General features: G+C 36.4%; 1 protein-coding gene across 2 annotated transcripts in view; it reads right to left on the reverse strand.

The window, feature by feature from the left end:
• Positions 1 to 6,701: 6,701 nt before the first annotated feature.
• Positions 6,702 to 25,418, reverse strand: part of gdap2 (ganglioside induced differentiation associated protein 2) — a 29,300-nt gene continuing 10,583 nt past the window's right edge. For both annotated transcript variants that reach the window (XM_067408662.1, XM_067408663.1), the window contains exons 6-15: positions 24,832 to 24,920; positions 24,638 to 24,714; positions 24,171 to 24,330; positions 20,254 to 20,404; positions 19,617 to 19,693; positions 18,354 to 18,430; positions 17,707 to 17,846; positions 16,133 to 16,187; positions 14,992 to 15,135; positions 6,702 to 10,100 (exon numbers count right to left, since the gene is read on the reverse strand). In XM_067408662.1, coding sequence (XP_067264763.1) covers positions 10,059 to 10,100; positions 14,992 to 15,135; positions 16,133 to 16,187; positions 17,707 to 17,846; positions 18,354 to 18,430; positions 19,617 to 19,693; positions 20,254 to 20,404; positions 24,171 to 24,330; positions 24,638 to 24,714; positions 24,832 to 24,920 — 1,012 coding nt within the window. In that variant the 3' untranslated portion in view covers positions 6,702 to 10,058. The remainder of the gene's footprint in view (positions 10,101 to 14,991; positions 15,136 to 16,132; positions 16,188 to 17,706; positions 17,847 to 18,353; positions 18,431 to 19,616; positions 19,694 to 20,253; positions 20,405 to 24,170; positions 24,331 to 24,637; positions 24,715 to 24,831; positions 24,921 to 25,418) is intronic.

Genomic DNA, 25,418 nt, shown 5'->3' on the forward strand with positions numbered 1-25,418 from the left:
CAATGTTTTCTCGTAATGGTGGAGACTGATAGTTTCAAGTGTTTGAATGATCAGTGTTCACTGAGGTGTTTATTCCCAAGGGTTCTCTGGCCCATGTGGTGTTCATCTCTGCTGCATTGCTCCACTGCCCTTAAAAGCACAAGTATGAATCAGCAGTCTCTGCAGGCTGGAGCTGCTCTCTGTGGCTGATATACATAGTCCTGGTCTATATCAGTCACAGTGGGCTAAAAATTAAAAGGTTTGGTTACACTATGCTTAAACATATTTTGATTTGCTTTTAATGTGTGCTAAATTGAACTTAAATTTGTTTATTTGCCTCCTATTCTTGAACATGTCTCCATTTATCTTGAGATTTGTAGTGTGATTTAATGAGAAGCTCGCCATAAAAAGTAGCACAAAGGTTTTGATCTTTGTTAACTTATGTAGGCGTGTACTGAAATTCCCTAACTGGTTTCTTTTTTACAGATAGTTACATTTAAATAAGCACACCAATAAATGTCTAACTTCCCTGTTAGTATTCATTAGACATGATTCAAAATTGTTCCAATTTTAAATACTTTTATAAACCGATTATAAATATAAATTTCTGAATGTCTATATATATATATATATATATCTAATATATATGCCTTTTTTAACATGTATTTGTGTGTCTAACATGTTCTTAAGTGGTCATCTTCCCACAATGTAGATTTTCCTTTATACTGTAACATATTTAAATGTTTAGCGTGTGCAGGATGATGCATCAGCTAATGTTGTTGTTGTTATAGGAAAGAAATAGAAACATTTTGCTAATTTAGTTATAAAATGTCATATTAAAAGAGGTAAAATGGCCCCTACCTATTGGCCCTAATGGCCCTGCTATTTTTATTTATATGTGCCATTAATGTAAAATACTAAATCAGCTACTCTTATTTCAAAGTTTATTTTGACAATTTAGTTGAATAATCAATGACAAAGCAAATTTCCAAGTAAAAGAGATTTATCTGAAAGGTAAACTTATTCTGTGACTTACGTAAATATTCATATGCCTGTACATATTTAATTGCCCATAAGAAGATACAGTATGTCATAATAAAAACATGGTGAAATCAAATGGAATGATTTCACTCAACCTATAGATTTTAATGAAAGAAAAGATGTCTGAGGGGGTCATTTTACCCCAAGGGTCTAATTTTAGACCACAAATAGACACAAAAAATGTGGTTATTCAACATAATACAATGTCATAGAACACTATTTTCCAGAAATATAAAATGTTTTTCTTCTGAGTTTTGTCTGTCATCACAGCATTCTTGGTTGTAATGCCTGTTAGAAAAAAGAAAAAAAAAAACTGGATAGTGGAATTCTATTTGTTACATTTCTATGGTTGCATTTAATTGTGTGCATTAACAGAATGTTGAGGGAGGACTTGTTTTTACAGTTCACTTGGTAACATCTGGAACTCTCCCATATTCCATGCACTCAAAATGAAGGGTAAAACATGCAGGTGTGTGTGTGTGTGTGTGTGGCTGATAATCAAGGGCTCAGGACAGTTACTGCATGTCCCAATGCTCAGTCACTGGAGGCTGCTGGGAGAACAATAATGATTGAAAATGGCTGGCCAACAATGACTGATTTCTGGAACAGTGCTGATAGAAAACATGTAGAGGGAAACAATGAAAGCACAGCACACAGCACAATCTTTACAGCAGTACGGTACAATATCTAGAGAATCCTCCCTCTCCGTTCTCTTTAGTAGTATCATTTATGGCACACGTGGCCAAGAGAAAGTTCCCTGCTTTAAATAATTAACCTTTCTGCATAAGGGGCATCTGACTGAGCAGAGAACAGCATTTTTATGTTGTATAAAACATGCCAGATTTCTGTTATGCTGGAGAGAGCATGTGTTTCTCCATAATTTTTATGCCTCTTGTCAGACCGACTTTAATTATTCCTAAATTTTATTGCATCAGACCATTACAAGACTATAAAAGATGAATACTGAGATTTTACTAACACAAAGCTATTAATCAAACTGCTTTTGAGACTTGTTTTCAGGACCGACTGCATTTTAGAGGCAAAGAGAAGGGAATGTCTATTTCCCAGGTTATAAATTGTATGTAGTTAATATATAATGTATGTAATGGTCACAGCTACTGTGTCAGGAGCAGTTAAAAGAAAAGATAAACACATTATTGTGTGTTTGACATCCGCTTTGTGATATGTTGAGCTGTATCTGTAAAAAATATTCCCATGGCACTCCTGTAAGGCCGTAGAGGTTCACAGGGGTTCAGCGTGATAAGTTTGCTGCTTGCAACAAAAGTATCAATCCTCTGAGAAATCAAGCAGCTTAAGCAAACTGTCTTTCCTGGCCAGGAAATGGGCAGGCTGCTCAAACAAACTGCCTGCATCAACATCTTTCAAGAGGTGCCATTTATAGGAGCTCAAGGTCCTGAGAAACAGGTGAGAGATGGAGGGAGGGATGCCAGATGTTCTTGTGGCTGAAACAGAGAGAACGAGACGGGTGGGGTAAGGGGGGAGTAAACTCTACTGAAGCTAGGTATTTGACCTTGTCTGTAGCATTTCTCAGAAACAATCATATCATACCTCTCAAAGTTCCTTTGCACCTCCCCCTGGTGTGATGGTGTTCAGGAACCTGAGCCGCAACCTCAAGCTCCCCACATGCTCTCCGCTGAGTCACAAGTCTGACTTAGCGCCTGTTGCATGTGATTGTCTTCAGGAAGACATTTTTTTGTTACAGTGTGAATATACATGCTTGTTGGAACTAACTGTGTGACGTTTTGTAAGGAATAACTGACTCCGGGCTGTTGAATTCTTAGAAAATAATGCACACCCGAGGTCCTCCACTTTGCGTTGTGCCCGCATTATTTCCTAAGAATTCAACGGCGTTTTTCAATTTTTGTATATTACAGGAGAGATCAGGCTTGTATTGAGTCAATGCAAATAGGGTGAAGTCAGCTAAAATGGGCTATCAGGTAAAATGGGCCAAATAAGGTTGTAGCGTCATATTTCTTTAAATTTTTACAGCCAAACACACTAACTGATCTTGCATTGTTGCTTCAACACTTGTTGACATGTAACAATAGTTCTGACTGGTCTGAGTTTTTTGAGGAGGGCAGGGCAGAGTGTGAAGCTTGTCAGAGAAATTGTAAGGAAAGCGAGACTGACATAGTAAATTTTATTCATTACTAATAAGGGTTCTAAAGCAATAATAAGTACGCATAGCAAAAAAGCAAAGGTTTATGAACAATGTTTTGACATTCTCTTTCAAATAAAAAAAAGTTTAATTTAAAAAAGAAACTTTAGATTTTTATGAAAAACGTCATTTTATTAAGAAATGACTAAAATGGGCTGCATAACACACTTTTACACAGAAATAGGATTATAAGCTAAGATGTATCCATACAAAATCTTAAGTCTTTAAAAAAAAAAAAAAAAAATGCATTGCAGACAGTATGGCAGGAGGACAGTACAGTACAGTACAGTACAATATTAAGACCTATAGCTATAGGAAATGTTAAGGTTTTTTTTTTGGTCAGAGATGTTCAATCTTTAACAAATATTTGACAAGCATACATGCATGCACACAAAACACACCAATGCACAGAAACAACATGATCAGTTCATTTTTAATAAAAATATTTGTTCAACTTTCTACTTAATAAAATAAATTTATGGTGTGTTGTAAAGACAGTTTACTGTTAAAAATAAAATGATTTCAGCCTCTTTTTATATCGGCCCGTTTTACCTGAATGTTGTGCCGTTGCTCAAGAATTGACCTGCTGATGCTCGAACTCATTTTTTTAAAACAATTATACTTTTTTACATTTAAAAAATACATATGTATTTAAGAGATATAAAAAAATATCATTTGATGGTATATTATAAGTCATTTACCAAAACGTGGCCCATTTTAGCTGACTTCACCCTAACTCAAATTCATGTTTTCTGTACCAGTAGGTTAATGTCGCTTTCAAACATTGTTCTTAAATTTTGTTCAAAATGTTGTTTTGTTGTTTATAAAATATTTGTTGGTCTAAACAATGCTTTTTGTTACCTTTTATATTTTTGCTGCTTCATGAATTTTGTTTTATTTTGCTGAAAAGCCATTCAGACAGTATGATAACTTACCTTGCTATGCGGTCAGTAGCCTTTATCTTTTTTTCCTTTGGCAATAACAGTGGAAACATTCAGCTGCTGTCAAGACTTCAAGATATGTGCCTAAACTGACATTCAAAAATAAACTTAATATAAAAATATGCTATTCACTGGAGTAAAAGGGTGACAATTGGCACTGGTCTCTCTTAGATGCACTGTTTATGATGTTATATATTAGTAGGAACATTTGCAATATTAATATATATATATATATATATATATTTTTTTTAATAATTTGTCAAACACCATGACTATTTGAGAAAAGTTGTACGAATGCAAACTGTTGATTGTAAACCAAAAAAGAAAAAAAAAGTATCATGGTTTCACAGACAAGGCTTAGCCTAAACTAGATGCACAAGTGTGCATCTTTAGACAAAACAATGACAGTGACATATTTTAAGATATGTCAGCACAAGTTGCTTTCAGTTAAACAAGCTCAAACATGCACTTTAGTCTAGGACTATAGCATAAGCCTTGTATGTGAAACTGGGGGTAAGCCTCCTATTTTTGTCTACTAAATACACATGACTGATAAAATACTCAGATTCCTGCATGCAGCCAGTTCCTGCATATTATAGACTTTTGACCTCCTGACAACATTCAGTAAGATACAATCAGGATCTTGTTTTAAACTAAAAACTGAATGGTATTTTATTTTATTTATTTATTATTATTATTTTTAATTTAGCCTTTATGTATGAGCTTGTCACCGTGCTGCAAGCATGGAAAGAAAACAAAACTATTTTCTTCTAATAAACCTCTGGGTTTATTTAATTTGCTTCGCTTTTGTGCAATTACAACATTAGACCCCTTATAAATGTCAGTCCGTAAAAATGACTTATGTCATCATTACTTTCATGAAGTTTTCTCATCTTGCTCTCGCATTTCAAATAAACATCTTCGCGCCAAAACGTTCCTTGCGTGAACATTTCCCAGAAACATTTACAGTCAGAACACTACAATAAATGGATCCGTGTGGATAAACAATGTGATATTCTACATTGAGTCAACAAACCAGACATGTAGTAAGTGTACTGCTGCCCCCCACTGAGCTGCAGTATTGCTCACACAGCACGATGACTCGCTCCTGCCCTCCAACTGGAGGAGATCTTCGTCAGTATAACGAGCAGTACAATAAGCAGATGGTCTTCGCTAATCAATGCCATGTTTTCAGTTCCAGACCAGCGCTGATAAAAGAGACCTAGCGTTTAAGTTCATTCACCCAAATCCATTTAATCACTATGCTGCCTATAAGGGCAATCAATCAGTTTCATTCTGCTTAAACCTGATCGTTTCAGTAGATTTAAATCTGGATCGCTACGCTTTTGTTAGTGCATCAATAAATTTGGATGTCAGCAAACATTGTGATGGGTATAAAGAACCATGAGATCATAATAAAGAGATCTTTAAAAGAATAGTTCACCCCAAAAAAAAACAAAAAAACAACCTGTCCTCATTACTCAAGTGATTTCAAACCCATATGACTTTATGTGGCAGGACATAAAAGATATTTTGAAGAATGTTGGTAACCAAACAGTTTTGGTTTCTATTGACTTCTATTGTATGGACAAAACTATTTGGATAGCCAACCAACATTCTTCAAAACAGCTTTTTTAAATGCTCCACAGAAGAAAGCAAGTCAACAAACCTGTATCATGCAGGTTTGAAATGACATGAGGAGTAATTAGAGATTTTTCATCAGTGGACTTTCTCTTTATCATTTTGCGTACATGTGACCAGAGCCATTTATGATTTTGTGGAAGCTATGAATAAAAATAACTGATAGAATTCACATTTTTTATTTGTCTTTTACTATTATTTTAGTGAGTAGAATGCGTAAATTGCTAAATCATTTTTAAATACTAAGAAACCAAGAAAACCATTCTCTCTCAACTGGCGAATTATACACTGTAAAACCCGATAAGTTATGTTAACTCATACTTATTGGTTTTAAAACTTAAATGGTTTAAGACAATCAGTTTCCTCAAATGGTTTGAGTACTGTAAACTCATATACATTAAATTACATTCACTCATATTTTGGTTTCGGTTTAGTCAATAATATTAGCTATGTGAACTTTGTTTATGCACTGTTCAAGGCAAGCGCGAGCTCCATGGGCGGAGAGCACGAGAATTAAAGGGGCCACACAGCATAAATCGGCTCATATTTAATGATGCTCCAAAATAGGCAGTTAAAAAAAAATCTATGTATTTTGAGCTGAAACTTCACGGACACATTCAGGGGACACCTTAGACTTATATTACATCTTGTAAAAAAAATGTTCAATAGTACAATGAACTATCATTATTTGAGTGAAACAAACTCAATTCATTTCATTAACTTCCCTGTTTCGTTTCACAGTGTATTGTCAATCTATTCTCACTATAGTTTAGACTTATGCTAAATAGCAGTCTAATTAAACTAAATGGATATTTATTCATCTTTTTTTTTCCCCCTTTCTTTTTTATTAAATAAACCCACAACTAAAGGAGAGGGGGCTCTAACTCTGACGCTTCCAATATCAACATCTACGCAACTTGAAAAAGAGGTGGCTTCCTCTGCATTAGGCAGGCCTAAGAAGATGTGTTTTTGACTCTTTGAATAGCAGTCGTTCATAATAAAATTTAAATGTAGAAGATATGATGCATATAACTGTATGAATACACTGTAGCTATACCCTCAAAATGTAATATTCTTGATATTTCTGCACTCCATTATGCGCAGCTGTGTTTGTTATTTGGATGCCAAAAAGATTGAAAGGTTTTTAGGTTGCTCTCTCTCAGCTGTAACAGTGCTCAACAGTGTCAAAATGAGTGAGATGCCAATCAAGTGCATGGAAAGTAGCAGTAATATGTTGTAATATCCAGGGATGAGCTTTTTGAAGAATTCAAAAGTGCGGTTTTGGCGGAAGCAATTGGAAGGCGAACATTTGTTTATATAAAGCACATACATTTACATTTTTTTCAAAAATGACCGATTGTTTCGCTAGACAAGACCCTTATTCCTTGTCTGGTATCGTTTAAAGCCCTTTGAAGCTGCATTGAAACTGTAATTTTGACCTTCAACCGTTTAGAGGCCATTGAAGTCCACTATATGGAGAATAATCCTGGAATGTTTTCATTAAAAAGCTTCATTTCTTTTCGACTGAAGAAAGACAGACATGAACATCTTGGATGACACGGGGGTGAGTAAATTATCAGGAAAATTTTATATGAAAGCGAACTAATCCTTTAACCCACTTTTCCAACAAGGCACTCGCAAGTCTGACATATGGTTACACGTGGTTTGCACTGCAAGAACGATCAGCTGTCCTTCCAGTCTCCCTCTAGCACTGTCTTACATTACCGTTGTGTCTTACGGACTGTTCCACGGTTGCAATAATTGTTTATGATCCATTGCACAAGCATGAAAAATCTGTTCTTGTTGAGTTTAGGTGAATTACCTGAATGTATGAATATATATTAATGCATTTTCTAAAAAAAATAAAATAAAAAAAAGACTGCTGTAAGGAGGGTTATTTAAGGACAGCTCTTGCGAGGCTGCAGACCAGCCAATGATGATGAGAGGCACAGTGTCATGTCTCCATTTCCCAGATACCCCTGCTGATTCCTGATGTTGTTGTCATACTCGGTCTAAGTCACAGTATAAAGCCAAAGCAATCTTGTCCAGGTGTTACAGCTCGACTGACCCCTCAGACATGGTGAGAGCTCTGTTAAAGACTGATTCATTTTCCTCACCACATGCGCCACCACAGAGAGACACTGGCACTCTGCTGGACTGCTGCTTTACCAGTGGTGCTTAAATGATTAAAAACAAACAGCATGACTGAAGTATATAATGTGCTATTTGACCAATCCGACTGAGAACATATGGATGGACGTGAAAAGGGCCGTCCACTCAATGTGAATGAAATTCAGTTTTGCAAAGATTGGGGAAGGAATTGACGTGGCCAGATATGCAAAGGTGATGGAGACATTTTCACGCTGTAGATACTGCCTTGGAGCGTGAAAAACACTTTAATGTTGTTTTCAACAACTGATCAGTTTTGGCTCTCAGTGTTAACAAAAAGCACTAAAGAGTAGGCACATCTGTCCAATAAAAGATATTTAGTAAATATTCCAGATATATTTTTTTGCTTCACTGTCATCAGCCATGTTAAATTTATGTTGTCATATAAATAATGATAAACATTATTCCCCTGATGGTTTGGATGTAACATCACACCCTGGCTTGAATGGTTAAAATGTCTTTCCATCCAGTCTAGTCGGCATTATGCACCAAACCGTTTATGGTTGTGTAATTGTACAACTCTGTGGGAAAATATCAGTGGCTGCTATACTAATGATTATTTTTCCTCCACACAAAGTGTCTCTATATTAAAATCTGATTCATGTGAACAGAAAGGTTTCTGACAAAACCACCGCTTCCCCTCCATCCACGAAAATAATTCCATGTCTTAATTGCAAAGAGATTTGTTTGCCTTGAAACAACTTTACCAAGAAAAAAAAAACGTTACCAAGTTTGATAGACCCCTGTGTTCGGTGCGTGGTTTCATAAAAGGACAGCTATGATTTTTTTGCTTAACCTGAATACATTTTTTTTTTTTTTTTTTTTTTTGCACAACTGATGAGTACTGGCAGATTATTTAATTATTTTAAAAATGAGAAATTTACAAATTACAAAATTATGAAACAACAGTTTTCGGCCTGAAAAGACACCCAAACACGATATTCGATATTCCATTTATTCAAAGAGCACTCTCTTCATAATTCATACATCATATTTCATTTAAAACGGTACAAAATTTAGCACATTAAACCACTGAACCGCTACAGTAAAGACTGACTAAAAAACAAACCAGAATTAATAGTAAGAGGCAGCATTTGCAGTATCTACAATTACCTATTTACAAGGCTTCACTTTGAGATCAGCTCTCAGCCTGTGAGATTCCTTTGGCCATGCATGTAAATCAGCTTCACCAAATAAAATACAAACCGACACACTAGCATTTTTAGTGTACCTCAGGGGAACCCACCAGAACACTGATGTACCATTGACAGGAATAGAAGAAAAGTACTATTAACAGGGTAACTGAAATCTCAACAGGCCAACCTGAATTTAGAGCAATCTTTCTGACATCACATCTGCTCACACACACACACACACACACACACACACACACACACACACACACACACACACACACACACACACACACACACACACACACACACACACACACACACACACACACACACACACACACACACACACACACACACACACAGACACGGACAATTTGCTTGCTGTCAAAGCTCAAGAATCTGTAGTGATGTTTGTTTAATACCTCAGATAAAGCTGTAAAAGTGCTTGAGACTCAAGATAAAAGCACAATGCTGCTCCTTCTGGTGACTGTGCAGACATGGAAATAAATGAAACTACAAAACATATGAGGCTTTTAAATTTGACAGGCAAAATATGAGGCTTTTAAATTTGATTAGATGGACAAGGACATGAGAAATGAAATCCAGAATGGTTTCGTCAATTTCCAGCCATTACTCATGTAGACACTGGTACATGTGTTTCACAATGGTACAAAATATTGGTTTAGTATGTTGGGCATGTTCGTCAAAATCAGTCTCTTCATCCACACCACACACACATACCTTGTCCATGAATAGCTTTGGTCAGGCCAGAGGTTCCTTCAATGATATCTGGGTCTGTGGCAGTTCAGCAGGTTTCTCAGCAGGTTGTGTTTATACAGCATTATCGATCAACAGTCTCTCACTGTCACTGAGAAAACGTAGCACTTTTGACTGCATCCATCTTGAATTCATGTCAGGGTCATCGGGTTGAGTGTCGGGAAAACTCCTCAGTGCTGAGTTTATCTGCTACCATCACAGGCCTGAGGGCTGAGCCATGTAATAGGGGCTGTTAACCTGGAAGAGTAGAGAACACAGTTGAATAAATAGTAGTAAAGTTTACATTAGGTCATGGACTGGGTGAGAGGCACTAATGCGCTCCAAAAAGCCTGAAGGCAAATTAGTAAGAGGTTCCTTATTACCACAGCAAAAGCCCAAGACACACCTACATCCTAGAGAGCCCGTCAGCACAAATATGAAGATAGATTTAAATATAGCTACACTGTACATAACCCAAGAGCTTGTATTTACCATAGAAATACACATATTCAGTAGGTAAATATTTATGCAAGTATTTGATAAGGGATGTGGTTTCTAGGATATACTGGAGGATTAGAATGTATGTAAGGATTCCAATAGCCAAATGAACACTTAGGGGAAAGTGATGTGCTGGGAATTAATGAGAATCTGTTGCTACTGTATGACTCACAGCACAGCAGATGATTCGCTATCTGAAGCTGTGAGGCCAGTCTAGCAGAAGTGCTTTAGGCCTTCAGGTCGAATGAATGCAAAAGCAGATTTTTTGAAGTTGTGCGATTTTAGCTCAAATGAGGAGGTAGTTGGAGCGTTGGTGTTTTCTCCTGCTCCAGAATTTTTCAATTCACACAAGAAAAATCTTGTCTTATTTTAATTTGACTAAATTAACATATTCAACAATAACAAGTCCTCTCCATAAATTTTTTTTTTGTGTGTGTGTGATGGATTTAAGACGTCTTGCAACACAAGTGTTGCATTGCACATTTTCTGTATGTGGTCAAATGAGGAAGCTCAGTGTATGTAACTCTACAACAAAATAGGCTGGGATCATGTATGTCGGTTCACTCTCCTGCCGTCTTCAGAATTCATGTGGAGGCCTACTGAAATTACTTCAGCCTCGGAGCCAATCATAATCAATAATATTCAAAAATACAAAAAAAGCAATGCACATCCAAAACCAAAATTGGGCTCAGGTGCAGGATAACAAAATAATGAATGAACAGAGAAAAGAGATGTCCGTACACTGAAATTGCAGCTCCAAAGAGTTTATTTACCAAACAGTGCAACATTTTGACCAGTCAGGTCTTCATTTTCATGTGCCTGATAAAGATCTGTCTGGTCAAAATGTTGAGCCTTTCAAACTCTTTGGAGGTGAAATTTCAGTGTGCGGACACCTATTATATCTCTATTCATCTATTTTTCATCTATAAACTAACAATTAAAAATATTTCTAAAGCATTTAGTTCATGTTAACTAATGGAACCTTACTGTAAAGTGTTACCAAACTATTTTATTGCTGTTGTCTTGATTATAAATCAACATACAATTCATGTTATTCATAAAAAAACCCATGCAATTATCTACAAGTATTTTATGAAAGATTTTTGCAATTTGATTATGTAATCCAGATTACATAGCCTGTTACTACCCAACACAGTATAGAGGTGAGATACCAAAATAAAAACCCTTTAGGGGCCTTTCGATGCTTTATGGAAAGTTGACTGGGTTATTTGAGGTGACTGTGGCTGGACTTTCCATGGCACTGCATCTATTCAAATGGGCAGAGAGAGAAAGCCGAGTGAAACTGGCATTAAAGTTTACTCATTCTGCCATTTCCCCTCCTGCCCATTAACTTCCTGGGTAATCAAAGAATGACAGGAAACACTTGAGCATGGTAGTCCAGGAGTGAATTCAAGGTTAAGGCATGGAAACCAAAAACACACGCTATACTTGCATAAAATAAGGGCAGACACATTAAGAGAAAATGGGTTTATCCATTCAAGTGATCAACACATTGATGAATGGTCATGAATATTCCCTAAAAAAAAACTAAAAAAAAACCTCTAGTAAAGATGAAAACACAAAAGTCAAAATGAATCTACAAGTAAAACTTAATTTCAGAGAAAAGCTTTAATGCCTTTGGTTTCAACCGAAACAACATGTGGAATATTATCCAAGGGATCCTGGGTTTGATGATACAGATGATTTCTGATCATAAAGGTTAAAGTGACTTCGACGTTTACCCATACTGGAAGTGCGCAAGGATGAAAACAAAAATCAGACATACTTATTAATGCTTGCATTTTTTACCCGAAAAGTCATTGAGTTTGTGTTAACATACTAAAGCACAAGTACAAAATGTCTTTCATGCAAATCAAATACACACACAGCCTGCAGGGAAAAAAAATTGTTTCTAATCAAATCTGTGCGTCTGCACTCTTGCTCAGCGAACACATAAATAAAGGGCGACATGCACCTGGCACGAGAAAGACCATCCATTTAACGCATTAGTGGCATGATCGATTCTTCACAGCTGCCTCACCTTTGTGTCTTCCTTCCTGCTTTCATTTACTTTTAATCCACTGCCCTTTAAACCCAGGAACAAAAGGACAAAAACAACATCTAAAAAATCCTATATGACCATACAGTAATACATCATTTAGTTTGTCAGATGGCATTTCTACTCTTAAGGACACCGCTTTAAATGAGACATTTGTGTGGTAAAATAAAATAAAAAATATAAAATAGAATGGCTATAAAAACCAGTAGGGAGTAGGTGAAACGGCAAAACTAAGAGCTAAGGAATGACTTGATGAAAAAAAAAAATCAACTAAATGAGTCCAGTCCATATGGATCCAATCAATGCATGGATAAAGTCTGCCATTAGCTGTGACAAATCTTTTTATTACATTAGTGTGAGCAATTTGCTTGGATTCAATAGTGAGTTAACAAAGGCAACACAAAATTTCAAACTGACTACAACGTTCTCTACATCGAGGGAAAAACATGCTAAGTGACACGTTATAATTGTATGAGATTCTGCAATGCCAGACGACTACAGCCATAATTTGTCTACTCATATTCCAGAGTAACTAGCTGATTTTTTTGTTTCCATGTTTCCTTTAATATTTCACCCGATCCCAAATGAGAAGCTGAAGCGTAATCTTAAGAAATGAAATGTGATGTGTTCCTTTGAGTCGGAGCGAGCGGCAGCACAGAGTTTCTCATGGCTGAGGCCTCTTTCAGTCTGAAGGGAAAGACTTTCCTCCACCCATACTTACGACTTATTTTAGCATCTCCTTTCCACAAGCCAAACACAATCCATTTCAAAACAAAAAAGGACCTCATTTAGGCCTAAAAAAAGTAAATATTTTTATATAGCAGATTCACTAAAAATAAAACGGTGCTTAAGGCTGCATTTAAAGAGCAGGTCATACAGGGAAAATTGTTTAAAGAATTTGCATAAAATTGCATCTCAAATGGGTCAAGTTGTATATTTCAATTACCTTAAGCACTGAGAAAATCTTTTACATGTTTAAGCAGAGTAATTTTCCTAAATGTGTGTTTAAAAACATTAGACACAACTTTTTTTTTTTTAACTATACATGTGTTTTCTCAAACTGAAACAACACTGAGACTATCTTCAGCCCTCTGAAAACCACAACACATAACATGATCCCTGGATGATTGTTGATGTGAGATTGTGGGGAGAATTTGTGTTACAGAAAAGATCCGGTTCTCTGAAAGGTGTCAGAGACTTAAATAATAAAATGGGTCATTTTATGAAAAGTTACACTCTTATAGGAATAGTTGCACAAAACAAAAGCCTGGCATGAGATAATTCAAGCACATTGGAAGTGAAGAAAAATATGAAAACATTGTATTGTCAAAAATAAAATTGAATGAACACAATTTTTTTCACTTTTAACAGGCTTATTTAGATCGCTAAAAATGCACATCAGTACATCGGTACGTGTTTTTCCAGTTTCGACGATTTGGAAAAGATTTTAACTAGAGCTGGGTAGAGCTGCACAATTCAGTATAAACTGAGAATCACAATTTTTTTCTTAAAAAAAAAAAAAAAAAAAAATCACGATTCTCCCAAAATTCTGAACAGACAACTAAACAAAATGGCAAAATGATAATTCATTTGATTATTATTATTATTTTTTTAAATCGGTTTGAATGAATGATTCAATGACTCGCGCATAAAGATTTAGCTTGTTTCATTAGTGGATAAATTAGGGTTTTTGAATGAATGATTCAATGACTAATACATTTTTAACAGTGTCAAGTTGTTTTCAAAAAGTGATTTACTCTATTTTCATCGCTACTGTAACTGTAGACATCAGTGCTTATGTTTGAACAATTTATTTAACCCAGTACTTCTGTGATCATTTGAATGTTTGCAACAGAAATAATGACAATCTTTTAATGATTAAACGTGCAGATCTAGTGCCAGGTGATCATTTGTAAGAGATTTAAGAGCCATAGTTTTCAATCTATTATTAGACTTGCAGCTTTCAATCTGTTTATTATTAGACTAATGGCTTCTGAGCATACAGAAAAAAAAATAAAAAAAAAATTATTATATATATATATATATATAACACATTATACTGTGTTATACTTATACTTGTAAATACTGTGCATTTACAACTGTTACCCTAGTATGGGAGGCTTAAGGGTCAATCACTCTTGTCCAAGGAGCTGACCTTAGCACCACAGATGGAAGGAGCATGCCATTGTTCCTTTCACAAGCCACCAACATGCAGATGGGTCTCAAACATAATTAAATTTCAGTCTGTTCCTAACACAAAGCTATCATATAGCTTCAGAAGGCTTGGAACATAAATACATAAGTCGCACAGACCACTTTTATGGTTCTTCATATTCATTGTCATTTCATGGAAGAGAGTAACAAAATTCAAACGTCACTTTGGTGTTGCAGAGAATTTGATTAATGTAACCGTGAATAAATGTTGACAGAATTTAATACAGATTAAATACAGAAAAAAAATAGTAAAGGTCAGGTTATGTACACAACTCTTTTTCCAAGTGTAATTGTCCTTCCTCAATGGACAACTGTAGTGTGGTAAAGAATTTTTGAGGATAAGACTGAGGTGTGTGTGTGAAAGGACTGAATACTTACCCGTGTGTCATACTCCAGGACAAAAGGAGGGATGTCGATCTGCTCAGGCAGGATGCAGGTGAAGAGCTGCTGCAGGTTCTCTATGTGATGGACTTTCTCTTTAAGGCCTGATACACTAAAAGTTGTGAAGAACCATGTAGAGACCTGATGGGAATCACAAACAAAAGCCTAAGATGGGCAAAGATGGAACTTTCCATGAAAAGAGTACAAAATAGCACTTTTTCCTTATTTTTTTGTAACAAATGGGCAATTAAAGGCATTGCTTAGCCTGCAGAAAAGGTTCATTGTCAGTCTCAGGTGGTCAAACTTATGTGTATTTATTTATTTATTTATGGGGTTTGCAATTTTGTTTTGCTCACCAAGGCTGTTTTTTTTGTTTTTTTTAAGTAAAATTGTTTAAAAAAAAAAAAAAAAAGATTTTGGTATTTTCTGATTCAATGACGAATAGAACAGCATTTTTGAAATGCAAATCTTATGTATCATTATAAATCTAATTTATAATCATTTATTCATCTCACTATACACATTTTTCCTCAAATGTAACTGACAAATGACAGACAATACACCAGTATTACAATGGACAACTACAAAATTGCTAAGTGCAAACTCTGCAGCTCCTAAAGCCGTTTCTGTAGTCATTTTGAGCATTTACTCCAATGACTCATCCATAATGCCTGAACACGTTTCACACCTGGGATTGTTACAAGGCTCGAGCATTCTCTGACTGAAATGGATGCATTTTAAAATGAACAATTATCTGACACTTAATTGCCGAGGTTCCTCTACATTTGGAGTGCACAAAGCATAATTGTTGAATAATTTTGCAAATGAAAGCAACGCCTGGCAGTGGCAACGTGCTCTCATAAGCACTTCAATTACCTGAATTGGTTCTGTGGAACACTATGGAACACTTAGTGCAGACACATCATGAATCTCAATGTGGTCTCAGAGACGCTTTTCAACATATTCAGTTACACAGGCGCATACACGGTCTTTCTTACTTAGTCAATGCGAAACATGTGGAGCTGACCGCCACAAATCAGACCAGTACAAGCTCGGAAAGAAAAGCTCAAAACGAGATCAACATTTAGTGCTGCCTTTAATAGACTTGCATCTAAGTTGATGAATTGATTTCATTTACCTTGGAGCGGAACGTCGGGTGAACGAAGTAGAAAGCCCTCAGGTTTTTCTTAAACCTGAAAACACAAAGGGAAACCTGGCTTTAGAAACATTATCAACACATCCAACCAATTACTTATTACACAAATAGTGAATTCCTCTGGCGCACTGGGCTTTGAAAGGATTATTGCCTTAACAAAAACAATAAACCCATTAGAAAGAGAGCTAAAGTGCATTTTTTAGGAAAGAGCAAAAGTTGGTGAATCGAGTCCAGCGGAGCAGCTACATCCAAGCCGCACGCTGTTGTCCAAAACATACAGATGAATAGAGATATGGACGGCCAGAAGCGAGGGGTGTTCGAAAAGAGTGAGGAATGCGTCTGTCAACCTTTCCCCTTTCCCACGATGGACACGGCCCATCCCGTCCAAAACCCTACAGCAGGGGTCATAGGGAGTCATAGCATCACCGACTAGCTCGGGTATAAACATGGCCGCGATTGCTTACCGAACCATTACAGAACCCCATCGCTCTTGCTCAGGATTATGTCTGTAAAACGCTTCTTTAAAGACCAATGTCTTGTTAGGATAAATAATACAATGATGATCTGCTCTGCTCTGCTGATACCTCATAATAAACGACACGAGTCAAACTGGCCTGGCTCTCAGAGTTATGAGTCACGCTGATCTCCACAATGTACGGAAAGTGTGAGGGACTGGAGCTGGAGAGCATTTCTGCTTTTTATTTCAAGACTGTGGTTTCCTCTGCCTGCATGCTGAGAGTGTCCCCCGTATAAATTACGAATGGCTGACCTACCAATCACCTCCCATGGTTTTGACTTACAACAAAGACTAGAATCCTCAACTAAGCCAGGAAAACCGTAATCATGAGGTCCTGTTTGACTAAAAGAACAATCGCCATACCGTGGTGCTACATCCATGCAAGTGTTTGCAGGCCTCTGGTGGTGGATGTTTGCTGATTTTCTCAAATCGATGGGTGAGAGGAGAACATCGAGACTTTAGGTTTACAAGGTGTCAAAGTCATTGTAATCTCTCTCAGTGTTCGAATCTTGATAAATCTGAGCAAATGCTTGATCTGAGCAAAAATAGTTTTATTTCTCTTTCCTTAAAGGAACCAATCACCATTTGAGCAGCAATTTAGAGTAATACTTCAGAGAAGCAGCAGGTAAAACAGAGGAAACATGACTCAGCAGTGTGTGGATTGACTTCAAACTTCTTTCCAAGCTTGTAATAACCTAGAAAAGGGTTGAGCTTTGGTGTATAAATCTTTATGACATTCATCGAACAGGAAGCCCAAGACATTCCCTTATGATTATCACAACATATGTGGTGTTTTTGGGTTTGGGTTTGAGGAGACAGTACTGTTTGGCACAAGAAGCTCATAAAAACAAACTCACCAAGCCAGCATTTATATGAAACTGTGATTAGCTTTTCCATGGGAGTCTGTGAGTTATGGTTTGAAAGAATACCTCAGCCAAAAACTGGGTCAAAGTCATCTTGAAAATATTGTAAGGCCGTAGAGAGCAGGAAATGTGGGTGGTTTGTAGTATCTCTGTAATGGAACAGAAATAACTCTTACTTGGCATCCACAATGTCATAGAGCTTCTTCAAAAAGTCTGTGTCCAGGTGGTTGTGTTCACTGGTGAGTGTGTGGAAATACACCATCACATACTCCTTCACTGTGATATGGTCCATCACATGGATGAAATACAGCAAAGCCTAAGACACAAACACATGTTAACTTAGTTAACTTGTTTTTTTTATAGTTATAAATTCTAGAAATACTAAAAGAACTAAACTATAGTTATAATACTTTTTTTTCATCTATTTTTAACACCGTTTTTACAAATGAGGACATCATCAGAAGAAGGTTGCAGATTCACTCAAAAATGAAAATGCAGTCATCATTTACTCTACATGTCATTTCAATTTTTCCTTTTGTGTTCCACAGAAGGGGGAAACAAAACAAAGCCACACAGGTCTGATGAGTGTGAGTAAACAGGATTTTAAATTGAGTGAACTAAATCCTTTAAATAAACATTTTTTTAAAAACACTGTTAAGTTGAGCTTTCATCTGGTTAGGCAGCATTTGTTGCTAAATCTGGCAAAATGTGAAACATTTGGTGCACTGTAAGATATCCTGAATACAGGGCAATTGGTCAACCAGATTTTTTTCTGCCATACACAGAACATGGCAAATGGAAGCATGAGAATTTTCTCTTTTACCTTCTCCATATCAATAAGTGTAACTGGAATATTCCTGCCGACAACAACCATAACCGTTCTACCACATATATCAACACCTGAAAACGAGAAAAAAAACATCATGATATAAATACATTATGGAAGGATGTTTCCTCACACCTAAAAGATGCTTGAGTCCCTAACTGATGGTCAGATGGTCAGGAGGGACACAGCTCCCTAGGTTGTTCCCTCTGCTGACAGCTTTCTCATATGTCATATCCGAAGAAATGCATTAGACATTTCAGCATCACCCTGTTTAATGAACTCATCCTGCAGAACTGTAAGAGTTATGCATGTATATGCATGCATATACATACACACTGAAATCAATGTTTTGAACTTTATTATGAGAAACATCTGGATGTGCATAGCCAGATGTTTTAGTATAGTCCATCCTCACGTGGCACAGTGAACATGCATGTTGAGGTGTACAGCTAGAGAAAGTCTGCCCCCCTTTGGGCAAGTAAGTCAGTGTAATTTAGACATTCAGTTATAAAAAGTAGTATTGCTCTGCGGTTTTCTAAAAAGACGATTAAAAGAAGAAATTTAAGTTTTAATTTAGCAAGACAAATATAATGTGTACAGTCTGTGGTAAAGTTTTGAACTCCGATAGTCAGCTTTCAGTCACTATCTGAGCCATGCAACAAAAAAAAGATGATGATGATAAATATTTATCAACACAGAAACCGTTACTTTGGTGGTTATTTTTTATCCTGAAATTGTGAAACGAGAGAAATGGATTACAGAACCCCTGATGTTGTGCTCAATGAGGCGGAACAAAAGGTTTCCTGCCCAGAGTGCAAACAGACAGATGGAGAGAACACAAAGTCCACATGTGCATAAAGATATACAGAAATACAGCAACACAGAGAACAAGTGAACATGTGACCAAACATTCATCATATCATACTACTACAATTACACAGACATTAAATATTTTCATCAAATTACTTTTTATGCCAATTAACTAAATGTTTAATTTTAAGACTCTGTGACAAGTCAAAAATGCACCTTAAAACCTTGTGTGAATAACAACAAACAAAGAACAAACAACAACAAACTTTGCTTTAGGCAAAATCCCTTATTATGGAATTTACATATGGGTCAGAGGGCATGATTAAATTAGTTATTTTATCACTGATATTTTTTTAATTGACTGTACTTATTGGGTGAAACTGACAGCTTTACAATTAAAACACACATTATTAAAATGCATAAAAGACACTCAAAGAGAGAAAGACTGACCAGTCTGATATAGTGCCTTTAACGCAGCTATGTCTGAGAGGTCCTCTGCACGAGCTCTGCAAAGCCAGCGGTTATAGCTGTAAAAAAAGACACCAAAAACTAGACATTCTAGGTCATTTGTAGTGATGTACAAATAACAAACATATGAGAACCTAGTTCTATAGTATAAATACGTCTGTAACGTAACAAATGCTTCCTTAGTTTGTATATAGCTAAACATGGCTGACAGTTTTTAGAATGCTGTTTCTGCCAAGCTTCCAGCGTTTCAAACATCTGCCATGATAACCAATGTTTCATGGTAGGTAGTACAGCAAAACTGTGGTGACTAGTCTTTAAATATGATGACAGGAAGGCTTTTAGGGGTGGATTATATTAGGCTAATTTTATATCAGGGCTATCAATGTTTTTTTCCATTCAAAAAAATGTATCTAAATGTTTAAAATGTTATACCAACCGGCCCTACTTAATTTTTAAAAGATTAATCACATTAATTGACAAAGATTGTACAGTATGGTCAATAACTACGCTGTTTTGTAAATAACTACAGTAAGCTAATATGGTAAATATTTGTAAGAGGTTTCATTAAGAAATATAGTTGTAAAAAGCAACAGTATAATGTGACAACAAGACATCTTACTTTCTTTGGTGTTGTTTCTGCTGGGCTGCTTCTGAAATTTGGCCCTGAAGGATGAGTTTACGTTGCTTATCCACATCCCCTTCCATTCGAGCAAACGCATGACTTCCTACCAGCCCCAGGTCGGATTCTAGTGAATCATCCCAGGAGTCATCTGCAGAAATTAGATTAATATCAGTATTATGAACTTATTAGAAAGTATTCGCGAACACCACAAAGTTCTGAATATTACAAGACAAGCAAAACGAATACACCATATAAGTGTGTTGAAGCACAAATGCTTTTGCTGTGATAAAAAGTAAAAAAAGTAAATAAATCCTCACACTTGGAATGAACATTACCAGGTTCAATGAGCGCTACAATGTGGTACATTCAACCAGACATGGCCTCCCACCCTCAATTAGAGCTGGGAAAGCCAGTGGCGTGTGTGATGTACAGCCAGGAAAAATGTAAAAATAATCCTCGTCTGTTGTTCTTGTTTACATGTGTATGCCAAATCTCTATTATGGGCCAACCTTAGACATATCTGAACAGACATGAAAAGAAAGTCCAGTCCAACAACAAACTAAATATTTCTCATTTCCTCAGCTCAACCACATGGTCACAGGTCAGTCTGCAAACAATTTAGCCAGAAATGATAGTGTCTCTACAAGTCTGTCAAAGAGGTTTCTAACAGGTAAATAAGAGGATCACAGCCAAACAGTCAGCTGCTAGCAAACCTACGGTGAGACATCATCAGGACTCAATTAGACACAGATGTCTCTTGAAGATTATCTTTGGCCAGAATCATTACAGCATGTTGAAGCAAAGTACGAGATTCTGTTTTTGTAATGCAACATATGGTCCTTTTATGATCTGCCTTGCTGAACAGAAAGCAATCAGCAATCTCTTTTGAGTAAGGCTTTTGGCTTTTAAGCTAAAAGGTATTTGAATTTCAGGAGCACTTCACCACAATGTGACATTAAACTTTGTGAGAGACAATGAACTAATCAAAAAAAAAAAAAAAAAAAAAAAAAAAAAAAGGAATACAAATCTCTCAATAAATACCATGGTAAATGAATAAAGCAATGAATATCATGGCATTACCATCTGAAACATCCATGGTATACAGCACATCTTTTTGTAAGGGTAATAAGTACATGAATAACAGAAAGCGTAAAGACAAAAAAAAATTAAATGGGGATTAAGGGAACTGGCCAGAAAAACTGGAGAAAGCAGATTAGGCAAGTGTGTGGATTGAGGCATGCTTTGAGACCTCTACATGGCTTCATAGACTAATCCATAAGAGCTGGGCTGCATTAGTGAAGGCCAAGTCACCTGCTGTCTTTAATATTACTCCAAAAATGACAAGCAGACCTGCATCACAATGATAAAAGGGCACGTATGAGGACAAGGATTTGAAGAGATCAGCCAGATCAGTGACACGGTGCGGCAGAGCTAGGTTATGAACATTAAAAATGTGTCCTTTAAATGTCTTTCAGAAAGACTGTAGAGGAACAAACACTTCTTATCCTCATTAAAAACCCTCAGCAGGGTTTTGGTCCAACCCAAGATAGCAATAATACGTAACAGGACATTTAGACAATAAATCATTATAAAAAATAAGTGACAAAGTTTAGTAGCAAACTAAACTTTCTGTACTGCGCATCATCTGCTTTAGAAAGGGCCCAGCACTGAACCTTATGGGATTCCATTCCCAAGTAAGGAGCTTAATCTTTGGGTCTAACTGACTAAGCATTATACCCCTTTTTATAGTTAATTATAAGGCTACTTACCTAAAATACATTTTAAAAGATTTTATGTGCGAAGGAAGAGAATGTGGAGTGACGCAAAAGACATTCAACTAACACAGCTTTGTAGGTTGACTGTCTGGGAAAAGTCATTATACAAATATTTGAATATAGAAGATCAGTCATACAGATGAATCAGGTTTCGTAGTGTAAGTGTGAACAGTAACAATGTGGACCTTTATAAATATTGCTTTGTTTCAGGTTTTTTTTTAGCTACCCAGCCAGCCTGAAAGACCAAAGGTGCGTGTTTAGTGTTGGACTTAATGTCTAGCTAAGCAATATCAGTTTAAATTCCTTTTGGTGACACCAGTACACACTTCACCTTTAACTTCATATTAACAAGGAAGTCTGGAAGCTGTTGTGCCACTTCAGTATATGGAGAGGTAAATTTGGTTAAGAGATGTTTGTTCAGATTATAACTTGTTGTCATTCAAGCTCAAGCAAACATCCAGAATGAGACTGATAAAGCAGAATATTAAATGACCTTAATTTGGAAAAAGTTTATTTAATAGTTCAGTTGGTAACAGAACTTGGGCTGCCTTTCCAAGTCCTGGTTTAAAGCATTCAAAGACAGGCAGGAAAGTGCAGTGTTTATTTACATGGGACCTGGCTTATGTGGCCTGTTTGAGTTGGATCAACAGCTCTAGTGAGACTTGATCACCTTAACACAGCTGGCTCACAATCCACATGATCTAGGCTTGAAATAATGGCAAGCCAACAAATATACAAGTTTAATCTCCCACTAACAAATAAATATACACATGTGCTTGGAGTGCTATGGCAAGCAAGTGAGCCAAACATACACCAATTTTCATATAGGCAAGTTAACATTGGTGCCTTTACACACACACACACACACACACACACACACACACACACACACACACACACACACACACACACACACACACACACACACACACACACACACACACACACACACACACACACACACACACACACACACACACACACACACACACACACACACACACACACACACGACTCTAGCTGTGCTCACACTGGGCCTGTCTGAAAGCTGAAGATTCTGCTACAGTCAGAGCACCTGTTGTGGGACAAGGCTGTTCCAGCTGATCTGAACTCATGAAACACCCACAACAGAACGAGATGAATAGCCAGGAAGGACAAAATGGCTCATTTAACAGCTCTAGATCTGCTGCATGCTGCTCATAATAATTAATCTATTACATTATTGGGAGACCATTGTTAATCATGCTGTTAATCAAATACATTACTGCAGATGTTTCTCTGCAACAGCTAAAAAATAAAAAATCTCCTTTACAATATAAAATGTTTCTGAGAAATGCATGTCCTCCAGATGAATGTTATCCAAACCTTATCGCAAACATTTATTACTACTGGTTGTTTGGGAATCTGAAGAAATATACACTTACATTTAAAAGTTTGTGTCAGTAAGATTTTTTTTTTTTTGTTGTTGTTGAAAGAAATAAATACTGGATGCATTAAAATGGAAGTGACAGTAAAGACATTTATAAGATTACAAAATATTTCTATTTCAAATAAATGCTGATCTTTTAAACTTTCTATTCAAAGAATCCTGAAAAAAATGTGTAAAAGAGTAAAGCCATGATCACAAACATAAATTCAACATATGACAAATAACAAAAAATACAAAAATTAAAAATATTCAAACTACTCTACTGCAAAAATGTGTTTTTTTATTTATTTATTTTTTTAAATTGAGCCAAGATAAGACTTATTATAAGGCCTTGGCTTATCGATCTTCTATTGGTCACACGTCTTCACATGATCTGAATTCGTAGGTCAGAGTTCACCAAACTTGAACTTTGTAATGTGCCAAAATGCGATTCTTAGCATGAACTTGCTTTTCCAGTCTCCAGCATTCACGTGCATATGAATGGAAGTCAATGGAATGAAAAGTGTAGAGTGACCACCCCTTAATGGTTGCTGAAAATTCAGCTTTGGCATCAGAGGAATAAATTATATTTTAAAATATATATAAAAAATAAATAAATAAATAAAATAAAAAAAAATTCAAAATATTCACAAAAAAACATACTGTCATAAACGTTTCAACACTAGTGTACCTGCCTGCAAGATGTTACATTGAACAATTACTCAGCTCACCCTCTAGATTACCAGGCTTTTCAGCAATGCGGATCTGTCTCTCTGGGACCACGGGTTCCCCCTCTGAATTTCCGATGTCGGCAGGGAGGAGAGGCAGACTGATCCTCTCCTCTTTCTTTGAACGTGGGTAATACAATGGCATTAATTTCCTGTACACTGGCTGGAAAACAGAATCAATTACAAACACATCCAGGGTCAATCAATCAATCAATCAATCATACATACATACATACACAACCATACAGGCATTTGATACAAATCTTTTTATATTCATTTTGCAACTGTTAAAGAGGAACACATGAATCTCTACCGCATAACGCTGTAGTTCACACTCAGCAGTTTCAGCCACAAAACACAACTAAAGTTGGCCTTGAAATAAAACAAGAAGTTCATAATAAAATAAGAGCGCAGTTGAGAGTTAAATGATGGAGTCGGTTGCGTAACAGTGAAAATGAAACGGCACACACCTCCTCAACATCTGAAACAGCAAACACCACCGTCTCAATGTTTTCACCATGGTTCTCCAGAAATCTACGAACGGTCCCTAGAAACATAAATGTGGGGAAAACACATTTGATGAGGTTCCTCTGAATTTCTTTAGAAAGGACTGGCCTCAACATGTGGTGTAATTATGTTAAATAATAATAAAAAAGTAAATTACTTAATGCTATATGTGTTGCGTCCTCCAGTGGATATGCCCTTTTGACTGTGCTGACCACACAAAAACCCACAGAAACCATGGCATGTTCCCTGCGACAGAAACACAATGAGCATACACAAAAATATTCTTTTCACTTCAATTATACATGGCTTACATCTGTCATTTGGTAAAAAAAAAAAAAAAAAAAAAAAAACATAGCAGCAGACAGCAGTATCTTTGAAGACATGTAATTTGCATAATCAAGCATTACTGTCATCAACAGCTCCTGTTCACACACACACACAGTCATTCCCAAACAATAGATGAATGCCGTTTATCTAAGGCCCAAGGGTGAGCTCAAAATTCCAAAAGCTTATGTATTCAGAGTTGAAATCCAAATCTTAGATAATTTCCTTTCCTACCACAAGCACATAATGTTTATTCTTTACATCATCGCTATTAATAATCATCAGGTATTGAACAAGAAATTTACTTTAATAAACACCTTATTGCCATGGAACAGTTCATCCTAAAATGACTGTATTTGAACTGTCTGGTATGATCTTAGAGATTGAGTGAGTGAGTGACAGATAGAAAAACTAAGCATG

The sequence above is a fragment of the Chanodichthys erythropterus genome, chromosome 14 (assembly GCF_024489055.1).
Source record: "Chanodichthys erythropterus isolate Z2021 chromosome 14, ASM2448905v1, whole genome shotgun sequence".
NCBI lineage: Eukaryota > Metazoa > Chordata > Actinopteri > Cypriniformes > Xenocyprididae > Chanodichthys > Chanodichthys erythropterus.